Source organism: Pristis pectinata, chromosome 5 (assembly GCF_009764475.1).
Source record: "Pristis pectinata isolate sPriPec2 chromosome 5, sPriPec2.1.pri, whole genome shotgun sequence".
NCBI classification, from domain to species: Eukaryota; Metazoa; Chordata; class Chondrichthyes; order Rhinopristiformes; family Pristidae; genus Pristis; species Pristis pectinata.
The window spans coordinates 763368-780001 of NC_067409.1; the positions used below are offsets into that span (position 1 = coordinate 763368).

A 16634-nucleotide genomic window follows, 5' to 3' on the forward strand; every position below is an offset into this window, starting at 1 on the left:
ATGGGTTACGGCTGAGGGGGGAAGAGGTTTAGAGGGGATGTGAAGAATTTTTTCACCCAGGGGGTGATCGGAATCTGAAATGCACTGCATGAGGGGATGGTGATGCTGAGAGAGACTTGTAATGTTTAAGTATCTAGACGAGTACTTCAAATGCCAAGGCATAGAGGTTGCAGACCAAATGCTGATAAATGGGGTGAGTGTAGATGGGTACTTGTAGATGCCAGAGACTGCAGATGCTGTAATCTGCAGCAGAACACAAATTGCTGGAGGAACTTGGTGGGTCAGGCAGCACCTGTGGAGGCAGAAGAATGGTGGATGTTTTGGCTGGAGACCCTGCCTTAGGACTTGATGGTTGGCCTGGACGTGATGAGCTGGAGGGCCTGCTTCTGTGCTTTGACCACACGTGAGTGAGAGAGTGTCACCTGCAGAACAAGAGCCTGAGCAATGGAGGTAAGGACACATCCCTCTCCCACTGGAGATAAAAGCAGGCTGTTTGCATCACCATTGTGTTTGACTGAGAGGTAAATGTCCAAGCACATCTGCTCCGTCATCAGCACTACCACCTTGTATCTCTAACAAAGCCCCAGTGCCCAAAACCTAGCAAGGTTGATCTTAAATATCAAAGACTTTCATGTTTATGAATATACTGGTATTCGAAAATCCTCATCTTTGTTTCCAGATCCACCAATATCTTTACCTGCTCCTCCCAGTCTCTGATCTCCAGTCCTTGCAATGCTACAGATCTTTATGCGTCGGTTCATTATTTTAAAGTCTGCAGTCATGTTGTAGGGCTACGATCCTACACTCCTCCCACCACCAAATTCAGATTACTTTGTCAGATTATTCCCACGAAGGGTTTTCAACCTGGAACGTTGACTCTGTTTCTCTCTTCATTGATGCTGCCTGATCTGATTTTTCAGCATGTTCTGTTACTTCAGACTGATGACATCTGTGGGTCAAGTCCCTGCACCAGTAGACTTGCTGCCTTGCAGTTTCAGCCCTCGTGACCTCCACTGATGTCTGTGGGGAGTTTGCACGTTCTCCCTGTGACCCACGTGTGTTTTCTCCAGATGCTCTTGTTTCCTCCCACATCCCGAAGATGTGGGCTGATGGATTAATTGGCTGCTGTAAATTGCCCCTGTTGAGTAGGTGAATGGTAGAATCTGAGGAAGTTGCTGCGACTGTGATTGGTGTAAATGGGTACTTGATGGTAATGTTTCTGTACTGTAGACCACGTACTATGGAAACAGTACAGCACAGGAACAGAACCTTTGGCCCACAGTGTCTGTGTCAGACACAATGCTGAATTAAACTAAATCTCTTCTGTCTCTACATGATCCATATCCGTCCATTCCCTGCATATTCATGTGTCTGTCTAAAAGCCTTTAAAAGCCTTCATTGTATCTGCTTCTACCATTACCTCTGGCAGCCTGTTCTAGACACCCACCACACTGTGGACAAAACAACAACTTGCCCCACACATCTCCTTTGAACTTTCCCCCTCTTTATCTTAAATGTATGTCCTCTAATATTTGACATTTCTCCTCTGGGGAAAAGATTCCAGCTATCTATGCCTCTTGTAATTTTATAAACTTCTATCAGGTCTGCCATCAGCCTCCAACACTCCAGAGAAAACAACCCAAATTTGTCCAACCTCTCCTGGTAGCTCATGCCCTTTGGCAGGTACTAAGATTGACAGCAATATTGACAGCACTTCCACTCATTGCTGGAAGATGTTCTGATGTTGAGTCGTACGGTTGTACAGCACAGAAATAGGCCCCTCAGCCCACTGTGTCTATGCTGACCATGTCTGTCTATACTAAATCAAAGGGTTCAGTTGGAAGTGAGGATGGGGTCAGTACCATCTCTCAAATGATCTGGTCTCACCCCATCACAGACATTCTATTTATTCTCTCCACACCTCGCCCTTCTCCACAACTTCAAAGTTGCTTGATTTCTAACTTTTTCAAATTTGATGAAAGGCCATCAATGTAAAATGTCCCACCCTCCACAGGTGCTGCCTGATCTGCTGAGTGTTCCCAGTATTCTGTTTTGTATGCATATTTACAACAGTTGCAATATTTTCCTGTCCTTTCGTTAACTTGTCTGATTGAATAAGGGGTGGTAATTCATGCGAGGGGAAAATGCTGGATTGGATTGGTGCTTCTTGTTGATGGGACATTCCAGGGGAAGCTTCTCACTTGAATCAGAATCAGAACTCATTATCTTGAAGAAGGGTCCTGACCCAAAACGTTGACCGCCTGGCTTTTCTCCGTGGATGCTGCCTGGCTGGCTCAGTTCCTCCAGCATCGAGTTTTTCATGGAGATTCCAGCAGCTGCAGTCCTTCGTTTCTCTCAGATTTATTATCACTGACATGTATGCCATGAAATTTGTCTTTTGCAGCAGCATACAGTGCAAAGACATGTTACTATAAATTACAACATAAATGAATTGTGCAAAAAAAAGGAACATTAAGAGTATTCATGGTTTCATGGACTATGCAGAAGTCTGATAGTGTTGGGGAAGAAGCTGTTCTTAAAATGTGTGGGTCTTCAGGCTCCTGTACCACCTCCCCGATGGCAGTAACGAGAAGAGGGCATGTCCCAGATGGTGAGGGTCCTTAATGATGGATGCTGCCTTCTTGAGGCACCACCTCTTGAAGATGTCCTTGAAGGTGGGGAGTGTTGTGCCCATGATGGAGCTGGCTGAGTCTACAACCTTCTGCAGCCTCTTGATCCTGCACATTGGAGCCTCCGTACCAGGCTGTGATGCGACAAATCAGAATGCTATTACAAAAAATTTGCAAGTGTCTTGGGTGACATAGCAACTCTCCTCTCCAAACAAAGTAGATCTGCTGGCGTGCCTTCTTCATGATTGCATCAATGTATTGGGCCCAAGATAGATCCTCTGAGGTGTTGACACCCAGGAACTTGAAGCTGCTCACCCTTTCCACCATGACCCCTCAATGAGGACTGGTGTGTGTTCTCCCAGATTCCCCTTCCTGAATGAAAAACATGATGATGCTGGAGGAACTCAGCAGGCCAGGTGGCATCCGTGGAGAAAAGCAGGCGGTCAACGTTTTGGGTCAAGACCCTTCTCCAGGACCTGCATCTTCCAGCATCTGCAGTCCTTTGTTTCTCCAGTATTACTTCCCCTTCCTGAAGTCCACCATCAATTCCTTGGTCTTGCTGACGTTGAGTGCGAGGTTGTTGTTGCAACACCACTCAATCAACCGATCCATCTCACTCCTGTACGCCTCCTCGTCACCATCTGAGATTCTGCCAACAACAGTGGTGTCATTGGCAAATTTATAGATGGTGTTTGAGCTGTGCCTAGCCACACAGTCATGAGTATAGAGAGAGCAGTGGGCTAAGCACACGTCCTTGAGGTGCAGCTGTGTTGATTGTCAGCAAGGAGGAGATGTTATTGCCGATCCGCACTGATTGTAGTCTCCCAATGAGGAAGTTGAGGATCCACTTGCAGAGGAAGGCACTGAGGCCCAGGTTTTGTAGGATTGAGAAGATGAAAAACACGATTATGCTGGAGGAACTCAGCAGGCCAGACAGCATCCGTGGAGAAAAGCAGGCGGTCAATGTTTTGGGTCAGGATCCTTCCTGGATTTGTCTCTGCATAGAGCAGCCTGGCCGAAGGACGCAAACATCTTCGGGATTCCAGCTAGGTGCTGTCATATGCAGTCTCTTCAATTATCATGTTGTTTATTTTAAGAGAGGATGCAGAGGACATAGAACATTATAGCACAGTAGTCCCTTTAGCCCACGATGATGTGCTGACATTTTATCCTGTTCTAAGATCCATCTAACCCTTCCCTCCCACATAACCCTCATTTCTCTATCGTTCATGTGTCCACTTAAGAGTCTCTTTAAATGTCCCTAATGTATCTGCCCCCACAACCTCTGCTGGCAGTGCATTCCACACAGCCACCACTCCCTGTGTTTAAAAAAAGACTTACCCCTGACATCCCCCTTATACCTTCCTCCAATCACCTTAAAATTATGCCCCTTCGTGTTAGCCATTGTTACCCTGGGGAAAAGTCTGACTGTGCACTCGATCTATTGCCTCTTATCCTCTTTTATCATGACATTTAAAAGAGATTTGGGTAAGTGCATGGAGAGGAAAGGTTTAGAGGAATATGGGCCAAACACGGTATATGGGACTAGTTTAGTTATGGATCACATGAAGGCAGATGGGATTAGTTTAAATTAGCATCAAAGTCTGTACAGACACTGTAGATCTTGGTTGGCATGGACCAGTTGGGTCGAATGGCCTATTTCAGTGCTGTACTACAAATCTAATACAAGAACAAATTTACATGTTGCCTTCCACATTCCAAGGGAGTGGAAGTGAGGAGATAGTATTGGTCTGGTTTATTATTGTCACTTGTACGGAGGTACAGTGAAAAACTTGTCTTGCATACCGATCGTACAGGTCAATTCATTACACAGTGCAGTTACATTGAGTTAGTACAGAGTGCACTGATGTAGTACAGGTAAAAACAATAACAGTACAGAGTAAAGTGTCACAGCTACAGAGAGTGCAGTGCAATAAGGTGCAAGGTCACAACAAGGTAGATCATGCGGTGAGGGTAACGAGTAGATCTGCAGAGAGCAGCTTGCAACCAATCATATCAGGATAGTTTGATTTCCCGATTTAAGGAAACAATTGGCTTGGTGACATTATATTTGTGAGACCAGGATGAGAGGTTGCCTTTGTATTCTGAGGGAGATGACAGAGTGGACGTTGAGAGAATAGTTCACCAAATCGGCGTAACTAGAAGTGGGGAGTGTAGTTTCAGATAGAGATGAGAACACAGAACAACAGGCCCTTCGGCCCACAGTGTCCGTGCAGACTTTGATGCTAATTTAAACTAATCCCATCTGCCTTCACATGGTCCACATCCCTCCCTCCCCCGCCTGTGTCTAAACTCCAGCATTTACCACTCTGTCTAAAGCTGCACATCTCCTTTAAACCTGCCCCTCTCGCCTTAGAGCTCCGCCCTGTACTATCCGACATTTCTACGTTGGGAGAAAGACATCGCAGTCCGAGAAACCGGTGCGTATCACGCGTTTCCGTATCGCGAAGCCGCGTTATTTACGCATTCGTCAAAAACGCGCGATGAAAAAAAATAAACTTTTGTGTTTGTTTGTTCTGCGAGAGCGATTTCAACGTCCTATCTCAACAGTTTTGGTGTGTGGGGAGGGGGTTGGATCGTCATGCGAGGATTCTGTAAGGACGAATTTCCGTACCCGAACGGCCGTAACGCGGGGGTGTGGAGGCGCGTCTCCGGTTCGCCCTGGCAGCCGCTGCCAGGCACAAACATGGCGCCCTCCAGTAACCCGGCGCCGATGCCCAGCACAAAGATGGCAGTTGGGGGGGGGTCTGGCGTCGTGACGCGTGTGCGCGATGAGGTCATGGGCCACGCAGCGTGTGAGACGGCGGCCGGAGCGGGAGCGGGAGCGCCGGGTGGGAGTGCGGGACAGGCCGAGGCTGCGGAGCGGAGCGGGCCCGGCCCAGGCCCTGGGACAGGCCGAGGCTGCGGAGCGGAGCGGGCCCGGCCCCCGGCAGCCGCCATGCTGCGCTGCATCCCCCTGTGGCGCTGCAACCGGCACATCGAGGCGGTGGACCGGCGCCACTGCTCCCTCAGCGGCGTCCCCGAGGAGATCTACCGCTACAGCCGCAGCCTGGAGGAGCTGCTGCTCGACTCCAACCAGCTGCGGGAGCTGCCCAAGGTAGGCCGGGCCCGGGGGCCGGGCCGGGGGAGGGCCCGGGCAGGGGGGAGGTAGGCCCAGGGCAGGTGGCTCCGCCGTGGAGCCGGGCTCTGCCTCAGATCGGTGCGGGACGGGGAGGGTGTGTTCGGGGTCAGGGATCCAAACTCTGCCCAGTGAGTGAGCACCTGAGGGGGGGGGGGGTGGGGCTGCGGGGGGGGGTGTGAGGGAGTGGGGCTGCGGGGGTGTGTGTGAGGGAGTGGGGCTGTGGGGGGGTGAGGGAGGGAGTGGGGCTGTGGGGGGGTGAGGGAGGGAGTGGGGCTGTGGGGGGGTGAGGGAGGGAGTGGGGCTGTGGGGGGGTGAGGGAGGGAGTGGGGCTGTGGGGGGGGGTGTGTGTGTGAGGGAGTGGGGCTGCGGGGGGGAGGGGTGCGTGAGGGAGTGGGGCTGCGGGGGGGGGTGTGTGAGGGAGTGGGGCTGGGGGGGGGGGGGTGTGTGAGGGAGTGGGGCTGTGGGGGGGGGGGTGTGTGAGGGAGTGGGGCTGCGGGGGGGGGTGTGTGAGGGAGTGGGGCTGCGGGGGGGTGAGGGAGGGAGTGGGGCTGTGGGGGGGGTGTGTGTGTGAGGGAGTGGGGCTGCGGGGGGGGGGTGTGTGAGGGAGTGGGGCTGTGGGGGGGGGTGTGTGTGAGGGAGTGGGGCTGCGGGGGGGGGGTGTGTGAGGGAGTGGGGCTGCGGGGGGGGGGTGTGTGAGGGAGTGGGGCTGTGGGGGGGTGAGGGAGGGAGTGGGGCTGTGGGGGGGTGAGGGAGGGAGTGGGGCTGTGGGGGGGTGAGGGAGGGAGTGGGGCTGTGGGGGGGGGTGTGTGTGAGGGAGTGGGGCTGCGGGGGGGTGAGGGAGGGAGTGGGGCTGTGGGGGGGGGTGTGTGTGTGAGGGAGTGGGGCTGCGGGGGGGGGTGTGTGAGGGAGTGGGGCTGTGGGGGGGGGTGTGTGTGAGGGAGTGGGGCTGTGGGGGGGGGGTGTGTGAGGGAGTGGGGCTGCGGGGGGGGGTGTGTGAGGGAGTGGGGCTGCGGGGGGGGGTGTGTGTGAAGGAGTGGGGCTGCGGGGGGGGGGGTGTGGGAGGGAGTGGGGCTGCGGGGGGGTGAGGGAGGGAGTGGGGCTGCGGGGGGGTGAGGGAGGGAGTGGGGCTGCGGGGGGGAGGGTGTGTGTGAGGGAGTGGGGCTGCGGGGGGGGGTGTGTGAGGGAGTGGGGCTGTGGGGGGGGGTGTGTGAGGGAGTGGGGCTGCGGGGGGAGGGGTGTGTGTGAGGGAGTGGGGCTGCGGGGGGGAGGGGTGCGTGAGGGAGTGGGGCTGTGGGGGGGGTGTGTGTGAGGGAGTGGGGCTGTGGGGGGGGGTGTGTGAGGGAGTGGGGCTGCGGGGGGGTGAGGGAGGGAGTGGGGCTGCGGGGGGGAGGGGTGCGTGAGGGAGTGGGGCTGCGGGGGGGAGGGGTGTGTGTGAGGGAGTGGGGCTGCGGGGGGGGTGCGTGAGGGAGTGGGGCTGCGGGGGGGTGCGTGAGGGAGTGGGGCTGCGGGGGGGTGCGTGAGGGAGTGGGGCTGCGGGGGGGAGGGGTGTGTGAGGGAGTGGGGCTGCGGGGGGGGTGCGTGAGGGAGTGGGGCTGCGGGGGGGAGGGGTGTGAGGGAGTGGGGCTGCGGGGGGGTGTGTGAGGGAGTGGGGCTGCGGGGGGGTGGGGTGCGTGAGGGGGTGGGGTGCGTGAGGGAGTGGGGCTGCGGGGGGAGGGGTGTGTGAGGGAGTGGGGCTGCGGGGGGGGTGGGGCTGCGGGGGGGAGGGGTGTGTGAGGGAGTGGGGCTGTGGGGGGGGTGTGTGAGGGAGTGGGGCTGCGGGGGGGTGAGGGAGGGAGTGGGGCTGCGGGGGGGAGGGGTGCGTGAGGGAGTGGGGCTGCGGGGGGGGTGAGGGAGGGAGTGGGGCTGCGGGGGGGAGGGGTGCGTGAGGGAGTGGGGCTGCGGGGGGGAGGGGTGTGTGTGAGGGAGTGGGGCTGCGGGGGGGGTGTGTGAGGGAGTGGGGCTGCGGGGGGGTGGGGCTGCGGGGGGGAGGGTGTGTGAGGGAGTGGGGCTGCGGGGGGGAGGGGTGTGTGAGGGAGTGGGGCTGCGGGGGGAGGGGTGTGTGAGGGAGTGGGGCTGCGGGGGGGTGTGTGAGGGAGTGGGGCTGCGGGGGGGAGGGGTGTGTGAGGAAGTGGGGCTGCGGGGGGGAGGGGTGTGTGAGGAAGTGGGGCTGCGGGGGGTGTGTGTGAGGGGGTGTGTGTGAGGGGGTGGGGCTGCGGGGGGGGAGGGGTGCGTGAGGGAGTGGGGCTGCGGGGGGGGAGGGGTGCGTGAGGGAGTGGGGCTGCGGGGGGGGTGGGGTGCGTGAGGGCGTGGGGCTGCGGGGGGGGTGGGGTGGGTGAGGGAGTGGGGCTGCGGGGGGGAGGGGTGCGTGAGGGAGTGGGGCTGCGGGGGGGAGGGGTGCGTGAGGGAGTGGGGCTGCGGGGGGAGGGGTGCGGGAGGGAGTGGGGCTGCGGGGGGGAGGGGTGCGTGAGGGAGTGGGGCTGCGGGGGGGAGGGGTGCGTGAGGGAGTGGGGCTGCGGGGGGGAGGGGTGCGTGAGGGAGTGGGGCTGCGGGGGGGGCGAGGGGTGCGTGAGGGAGTGGGGCTGCGGGGGGGGCGAGGGAGTGGGGCTGACGGGGGGTGTGGGGGAGTGGGGCTGCGGGGGGGTGTGTGGGGGAGTGGGGCTGCAGGCAGGGCGATTGAGAAGTTTTGCTGACCCCAATCTGCACTGGGATAGGGCCTGTATTGAGTTTGTCAGAGAGGCTCAGGCATAGGACGGTGAATCTTTGAGCACAGCCGTGGAGAAGGAGCCTTGGTTCCTTTTTGCTGTTGAAGGCTTTTGCAAAGTCTGAGAAACCCTGGTTCAGTGTTGGCACCGCTGGAGGTTTATTGGATTTACGTGGAGAGGATCTCTCTTGTTGGGCAGAATCTGACTGCTGTTCACGGGAGGAGCTCTTTACCTGTGGGGAGGAGTAGCTGAGGATGATTCTTGCAAGGACTTAATAACGTGAGAAATGGAAGCAGGTAATGTCTAAAAGAGTATAGGTTCAGGCGACAGGGGAGAGATGTAAGTAGATAGGGTGGTAAAGACTGCATACAGCACACTTGCCTTCATTGGTCCAGGCACTGACCATAAATGTTGGGAGAAGGCAGTGTCCCTGGCAGAAAAAAATGCATCAACAGCACATGCTCAGTGTACAAGTATCTCTGCAGGGTCCTGAGGCGGAGAGTTACCACCTAGGTACGGACTCACGCCGGTGACTGACCACCCTCCCTGATCAGGAGACTCAGAACCACAGCCGGGACCCAGTGTTTACTGTTGCCCCAGAAGAAATCCACCAACCTCCTACATAAAACTTTGATTAGGCCGCACTTGGAGCGGACTGAGCTGAGGAAAGTTATTTTCACTCAGAAGGTGGTGACCCCATGGAATTCTTCTCCACAGTAGGCTGTGGAGATGCTGAATATAGTGTTCATATATTCTAAATATGTCATCAAGACTGGACTTCGTACATCACGTTGGGACATCATGGTACAGCTGTCTAGGGCATTGGTGAGACTACAGCTGGAATTTGTGTGCAGTTCTGGTCACCACAGTATTGGAAGGTTATAATTAAGCTGGAGAGGGTGCAGCAAAGATTCACAAAGATGTTGCTGGGTACTGCAGGGCTTGTGTTATAGGGGCAGACTGGACAGGCTGAGACTGTTTCTCTGGAGCAGCAAAGGCTGAGGGGTGACCTTATAGAGGTTTGTATAGCCACGAGGGGCGTAGACAAGATGGACGGGCACAGGCTTTTCCCCAGGGTAGGTGAGCCTACAACTAGAGGCTATAGGTTTAAAGTGAGAGGGGAAAGATTTAATGCAGAGCTGAGGGTTGCATTGGACATTGAAGGCACGGCCCTGGCACCAACTTACCCAGGCTGGGAGAAGGCTGCTGCAGTAGCAGGTCAGAACCTTCTCACCCATCTTCAGCCACGATGTACTGATGGTGGAGGAAGTGATTGTTTAAAGTGCTGAATGGCATGCCAGTCAAGTGGGCTGCTTAGTTCTGGATGGTGTTGGTGCTGCACCTGTCCAGGGAGATGGAGAGTATTCCATCATCGTCCTGATGTACCTTGTAGCTGGTGAAAACTCCAAGACCACTTGCCTCTGACCTGATCTTGTTGCCACGTCTGTATGTGACTGCTCCAGTTTTTGACTGATGGGGTCTGGCCAAGAGTGGACCTGTTAAAGTCACTGGAGCTGCGAGGCTGCTTTCTGTGTTTTCCATGATGACTGACGTGAAATGTCTCTGCTTTCTTGTTCCTCTTATATAACGTCTCCTGTCTCGGTCTGCAAGGAACCGACGTTAGGTTGGATGGCCTGTTTCCGTGCTGAGCCATAGGTGTTCCCAACTCTCAGACTCCCTGAAAATCAAAAAAATCACTGTAGATGCTGGGAATCTTAAAATTCTTGAAAACCTCAGCAACCACTGTGGGAAGAGAAACAGTCCACACACCCTTCATCAGAATGTTAAGTCGGAGGGAAGGTGGGGGAGGGATGTGTGGAACAAAGCAAGTGTTTCTGATGGGATGAGTCAGATGGTTTAATGGGAGCAGTTAGCAGCACGTTAAGCCTCTTGTGAATGGGCAGGTTGTGGACCGACTACCCCGGTAAGATAAGGTAAAGTGAGCCAAAAATGGGCGGTCACATTCTGGTAAAACATAAGAGTAAATGTCAGGTACCGGAGTGTTAGGAGGCATTGGGGGTGGTAGGGGCGGGTACAACTACAACATTTAAAAGACAGCCAGACAGGTGCATGGATAAGAAAAGTTTAGAGGGAGATGGGCCAAACACATGCAAATGACACCAGGGCAGGTAGGCACATTGGGCAGCATTGATGAGTTGGGTGAAGGGCTGTTTCCATGCTATGTAATTCTGTGACTGTGATATAAAAAGATACAATTACATTTAAAGGTCATTTGAGTATATAAATTGGTAAAGTGGTTTATTATTGTCACATGTACCGAGGTACAGTGAAAATCTTTGTCTTGCACGCCATCCATACAGATCATTTCATCACATTAGTACATTGAGGTAGAACAAGGGAAAACAGTAACAGAATGCAGAATGAAGTGTTACAGTTACAGAGAAAGTACAGGTAGACAGTAAGGTTCAAGGCCACAGTGAGGTAGATTGTGAGGTCAAGAGTCCATCTTATCGTACTAGGGGATTGTTCAATAGTCAGCAGGACAGAAGCTGTCCTTGAGCCTGGTGGTATGTGCTTTCAGGCTTTTGTATCTTCCGTCCAATGGGGAGAAGAGAGAATATTTGAGGTCCGAGGGGTCTTTGATTATGCTGGCTGCATTATCGAGGCAGCGAGGTGTAGGCAGAGTCCACAGAGGGGGTTTCTTTTCACGATGTGCTGAGATGTGTCCACAACTCTCTACAATTTGGAAGCTGTGGTTTCAAGCAGTTGCCATACCAAGCCATGATGCATCCAGGTAGGATGCTTTCTATGGTGCATTGATAAAAATTGGTAAGGGTCGACGGGGACATGCTGAATTTCTTTAGCATCCTGAGAACTAGAGGTGCTGGTGAGCTTTCTTGGCCATGGTGTCTTCGTGATTGGACCCGGACAGGCTATTGGTGATGTTTACTCCTCGGAACTTGAAACACTCAACCGTCTCCACCTCAGTATCACTGATATAGACAGGAGCATGTACACCGCCCCCCCCCTTCCTGAAGTCAATGATCAGCTCTTTTGTTTTGCTGACATTGAGGGAAAACTTGTTGTCATGACACCATGTTACTAGGCTCTCTATCTCCTATTTGAGATTGGGTCCACTACGGTGGTGTCATCTGCAAGCTTGCAGATGGAATTAGACCAGATTCTGGCCATGCAGTCATGAGTGTATAGGGAGCAGAGGGCTGAGGACGCAGCCTTGTGGGGCACCAGTGTTGAGAATAGTCGGGCCAGAGGTGTTGCTGCCTATCCTTCCTGATTGTGGTCTGTTGGCAGGAAGTCAAGGATCCATTTGCGAAGGGAGGTGTTGAGTCCCAGGTCTTGGAGTTTGGAGATGAGGGTGCTTGGAATTATGGGACACAACACACTTGGAATTTGATAGATGGATAGATATTAGTCACATGTACATCGAAACACACAGTGAAATGCATCTTTGCATAGAGTGTTCTGGGGGCAGCCCGCAAGTGTCGCCATGCTTCGGGCACCAACATAGCATGCCCACAACTTCCTAACCCGTACATCTTTGGAATGTGGGGGGAAACTGGAGGAAACTCACGCAGACATGGGGAGAATGTACAAACTCCTTACAGAGAGCAGCTGGAATTGAACCTGGGTCGCTGGCGCTGTAAAGCTTTATGCTAACTGCTACACTTATGTAGACACGAGACTGCAGCTGCTGGCATCTGGAGCAGCAGACAATCTGCAGTCAGCAGGTCGAGCAGCATCTGGTAGGGGGGATGGGGGGGAGGAAACAGAAAACCTACAGCATAATTCAGGCCCTTTGGCCTACAAAGCTGTGCCCAACATGTCCCTACCTTAGAAATTACTAGACTTACACATAGCCCTCTATTTTCCTAAGCTCCATGTACCTCCCCAAAAGTCTCTTAAACGACCTTATTGTATCTGCCTCCACCGTTTCCGGCAGCCCATTCCACACACTCACCACTCTCTGAGTAAAAAAAACTTACCCCTGACATCTCCTTTGTACCTACTCCCCAGCATCTTAAACCTGTATCCTCTTGTGGCCACGATTTCAGCCCTGGGAAAGAGCCTCTGACTATCCACACGATCAATGCCTCTCATCATCTTATACACCTCTATCAGGTCACCTCTCATCTTCTGTCGCTCCAAGGAGAAAAGGCCAAGTTCACTCAACCTGTTTTCATAAGGCATGCTTCCCAATCCAGGCAACATCCTTGTAAATCTCTTCTGCACTCTATGGCTTCCACATCCTTCCTGTAGTGAGGTGACCAGAACTGAGCACAGTACTCCAAGTGGGGTCTGACCGGGGTCCTATATAGCTGCAACAATACCTCTCTGCTTCTAAATTCAATTCCACAATTGATGAAGAACAATACACCGTATGTCTTCTTAACTACAGAGTCAACCTGTGCAGCTGCTTTGAGCGGTCTATGGACTCGGACCCCAATCCCTCTGATCCTCCACACTGCCAAGAGTCTTACCATTAATACTATATTCTGCCATCATATTTGACCTACCAAAATGAACCACTTCACACTTATCTGGGTTGAACTGCATCTGCCACTTCTCAGCCCAGTTTTGCATCCTATCTATGTCCCGCTGTAACCTCTGACAGCCCTCCACACTATCCACAACACTTCCAACCTTTGTGTCATCAGCAAACTTACTAACCCACCCTCCACTTCCTTATCCAGGTCATTTATAAAAATCACGAAGAGTAAGGGTCCCAGAACAGATCCCTGAGGCACACCACTGGTCATCAACCTCCATGCAGAATGCGACCCGTCAGCAACCACTCTTTGCTTTCTGTGGGCAAGCCAGTTCTGGATCCACAAAGCAATGTATCCTTGGATCCCATGCCTCCTTACTTTCTCAATAAGCCTTGCATAGGGTACCTTATCAAACGCCTTGCTGAAATCCATATACACTACATCTACTGCTCTTCCTTCATCAATGTGTTTAGTTACATCCTCAAAGAAATTCAGCCAGGCTTGTAAGGCAGGACCTGCCCTTGACAAAGCCATGCTGACTATTTCTAGTCATATTATACCTCTCCAAATGTTCATAAATCCTGCCTCTCAGGATCTCCTCCATCAGCTTACCAACCACTGAAGTAAGACTCACTGGTCTATAATTACCTGGGCTATCTCTACTCCCTTTCTTGAATAAAGGAACAACATCCGCAACCCTCCACTCCTCCGGAATCTCTCCCATCCCCATTGATGATGCAAAGATCATCGCCAGAGACTCAGCAATCTCCTCCCTCACCTCCCACAGTAGCCTGGGGTACATCTCATCCGGTCCCGGCGACTTATCCAACTTAGCGCTTTCCAAAAGCTCCAGCACATCCTTTTTCTTAATATCTAGTTAAGCTTTTCAGTCTGCTGCAAGTCATCACTACAATCACCAAGATCCTTTTCCATAGTGAATATTGAAGTAAAGTGTTCATTAAGCACCTCTGCCATTTCCTCCAGATCCACACACACTTTCCCACTGTTACACTTGATAGGTCCTATTCTTTCACGTCTCATCCTCTTGCTCTCCACATACCTGTAGAATGCCTTGGGGTTTCCTTGATCCTGCCCGCCATGGCCTTCTCATGGCCCCTTCTGGCTGTCCTAATTTCCTTCTTAAGCTCCTTCCTGTTAGCCTTATACTTATACTTAACCTAGCTCTCTGAACCTTTTGTAAGCTTTTCTTTTCTTCTTGACTAGATTTATTACAGCTTTTGTACACCACGGTTCCTGTACCCTACCGTAACTTCCCGGCCTCATTGGAACTCTCCAATGCTATTGTAAAGGAGATAGTGATCATAATTCTATCTCCAAAATGCTCTCCCACTGAGAGATCTAACACCTGACCAGGTTCATTTCACAATACCAGATCAAGTACAGTCTCTCCCCTTGTAGGCTTATCTACATATTGTGTCAAGAAACCTTCCTGAACACACCTAACAAACTCCACCCCATCTAAACCCCTTGCTCTAGGGAGATGCCAATCGATATTTGGAAAATTAAAATCTCCCATCACAACAACTCTGTTATTCTCACACCTTTCCAGGATCTGTTTCCCTATCTGCTCCTTGATATCCCTGTTACTATTGGTCGGCCTATAAAAAACACCCAGAAAAGTTATTGACCCCTTCCTGTTCCTAACCTCCACCCACAGAGACCCCGTAGACAGTCACTCCATGACATCCACCTTTTCTGCAGCCGTGACTCTATCTCTGATCAACAGTGCCACACCCCCACCTCTTTTGCCTCCCTCCCTGTCCTTTCTGAAACATCTAAACCCCGGCACTTGAAGTAACCATTCCTGTCCCTGAGCCATCCAAGTCTCCATAATGTCCACCAATCATAGCTCCAAGTACTGATCCGTGCTCTAAGTTCATCCGCTTTGTTCACAATACTCTTTGCCTTAAAATAGACACATCTCAAACCGTCGGTCTGAGCGTGTCCCTTCTCTATCACCTGCCTATCCTCCCTCTCGCTCTGTCTACAAGCTTTCTCAATCTGAGAGCCAACCGCCTCTTCCCCAGTCTCTTCGGTTCCCACCCCCCAACAATTCTAGTTTAAATTCTCGCCAGTAGCCTCAGCAAACCTTTCCCGCCAAGATATTGATCCCCCTGGGATTCAAGTGCAACCCATCCCTTTTGTACAGGTCACACCTGTTCCAAAAGACGGTCCCAATGATCCAGAAATCTGAATCCCTGCCCCCTGCTCCAATCCCTCAGCCACGCATTTATCCTCCACCTCATTCTATTCCTATACTCACTGTCGTGTGGCACAGGTAGTAATCCCGAGGAACTGTCAAGGTTTCGGGTTAAAACCCAGTTGGACTTGTACTTTGATGGGAAAGGTTTGGAGAGATGACGTCCATTTCCCTCCATAGATGCTGCCTGACCTATTGAGTTCCTCCAGCGCCTTGTGTGTTGGTCAAGGTTAAGAGAGATACGGATGGAATGCAGGCTAATGGGATTAGTGTGGGTTGGCATGGACGAGGTGGGCTGAAGGGTCTGTTTCTGTACTGTTCGCTTCTGCCATTCCATGAAAATCAGAAAGTGCAAATGCTGGCAAATCTCAGCAGGTCAGGCAGTACCTGTGGAGGGAGAAACAGTTAACGTTTGAGGTGAGGAACCTTTCGTCAGAACTGAGAAAAACAAGTTTGTCCAGGCAGCCGGGAAGATGGGGGGGGGGGGGGGGGGGCAACAGGAACGAAAGGGAATTTCTCTGATAAAGAGACATCATGTGACGGGTCAGATCAGATTACACTCCTGTGCCTGTGTGGTGTGTTTGTGGTGTGTTTGTGATCTATGGAAATGACTTGGATGGTTAGTAAGTTTGCAGATGGTCCAAAAGTTTGGTGGAGTTCTAGAAAATAAAGAAGTTTGTTTAAAGATACAGTGGAACGTAGATCAGCTGGAAAGTTGGGTGGAGTGGTGGCAGATGCAATTTAATCCAGACAAGTAAATTGGTTTATTATTGTCACATGTCCTGAGGTACAGTGAAAAACTTTGTTTTGCATGCCATCCATACAGATCATTTCGTCACATCAGTACATTGAGGTAGTATAAGGGAAAACGATAACAGAATGCAGAACAAAGTGTTACAGAGAGTGCAGTGCACGCAGACAATAAGCTGCATGGTCACAATGAGGTAGATCGTGAGGTCAAGAGTCCATCTTATCATACTAGGGAACTGTTCAACAGTCTTATAACAGCAGGATAGAAGCTGCCCTTGAGCCTGGTGGTACGTGCTTTTATATATTCTGCCCAATGGGAAGGAGAGAATGTCTGGAGTGCATGGGGTCCTTGATTATGTTGGTTGCATTACCAAGGCAGTGAGAAGTGCAGACAGAGTCCATGGAGGGGAGGCTGGTTTCCGTGATGTGCTGAACTGTGTCCACAACTCTCTGCAGCTTCTTGCGATGTGTGAGGTAATGCATCTAAACCTAAGCCCCTACGTGTAAATGTCAGCAACAACTTGTCCTGGTCCAATCACATGGACGCTATGGCCAAGAAAACTCCCCAGCACCTCTACTTCCACAGAAGGCTAAGGAAATCAGCATGTTTCCAATGACCTTCACCAATTTTTACTGGTGCACCATAGAAAGCATCCTATCCGGATGCGTCACAGCGTGGTG

The 16634-nt window shown here is 52.4% G+C and overlaps 1 protein-coding gene across 1 annotated transcript in view; it reads left to right on the top strand.

Annotated features, from left to right (window-relative positions):
* Positions 1-5589: 5589 nt before the first annotated feature.
* Positions 5590-16634, top strand: part of scrib (scribble planar cell polarity protein) — a 138698-nt gene continuing 127653 nt past the window's right edge. The window contains exon 1 of the mRNA XM_052016028.1: positions 5590-5748. Coding sequence (XP_051871988.1) covers positions 5590-5748 — 159 coding nt within the window. The remainder of the gene's footprint in view (positions 5749-16634) is intronic.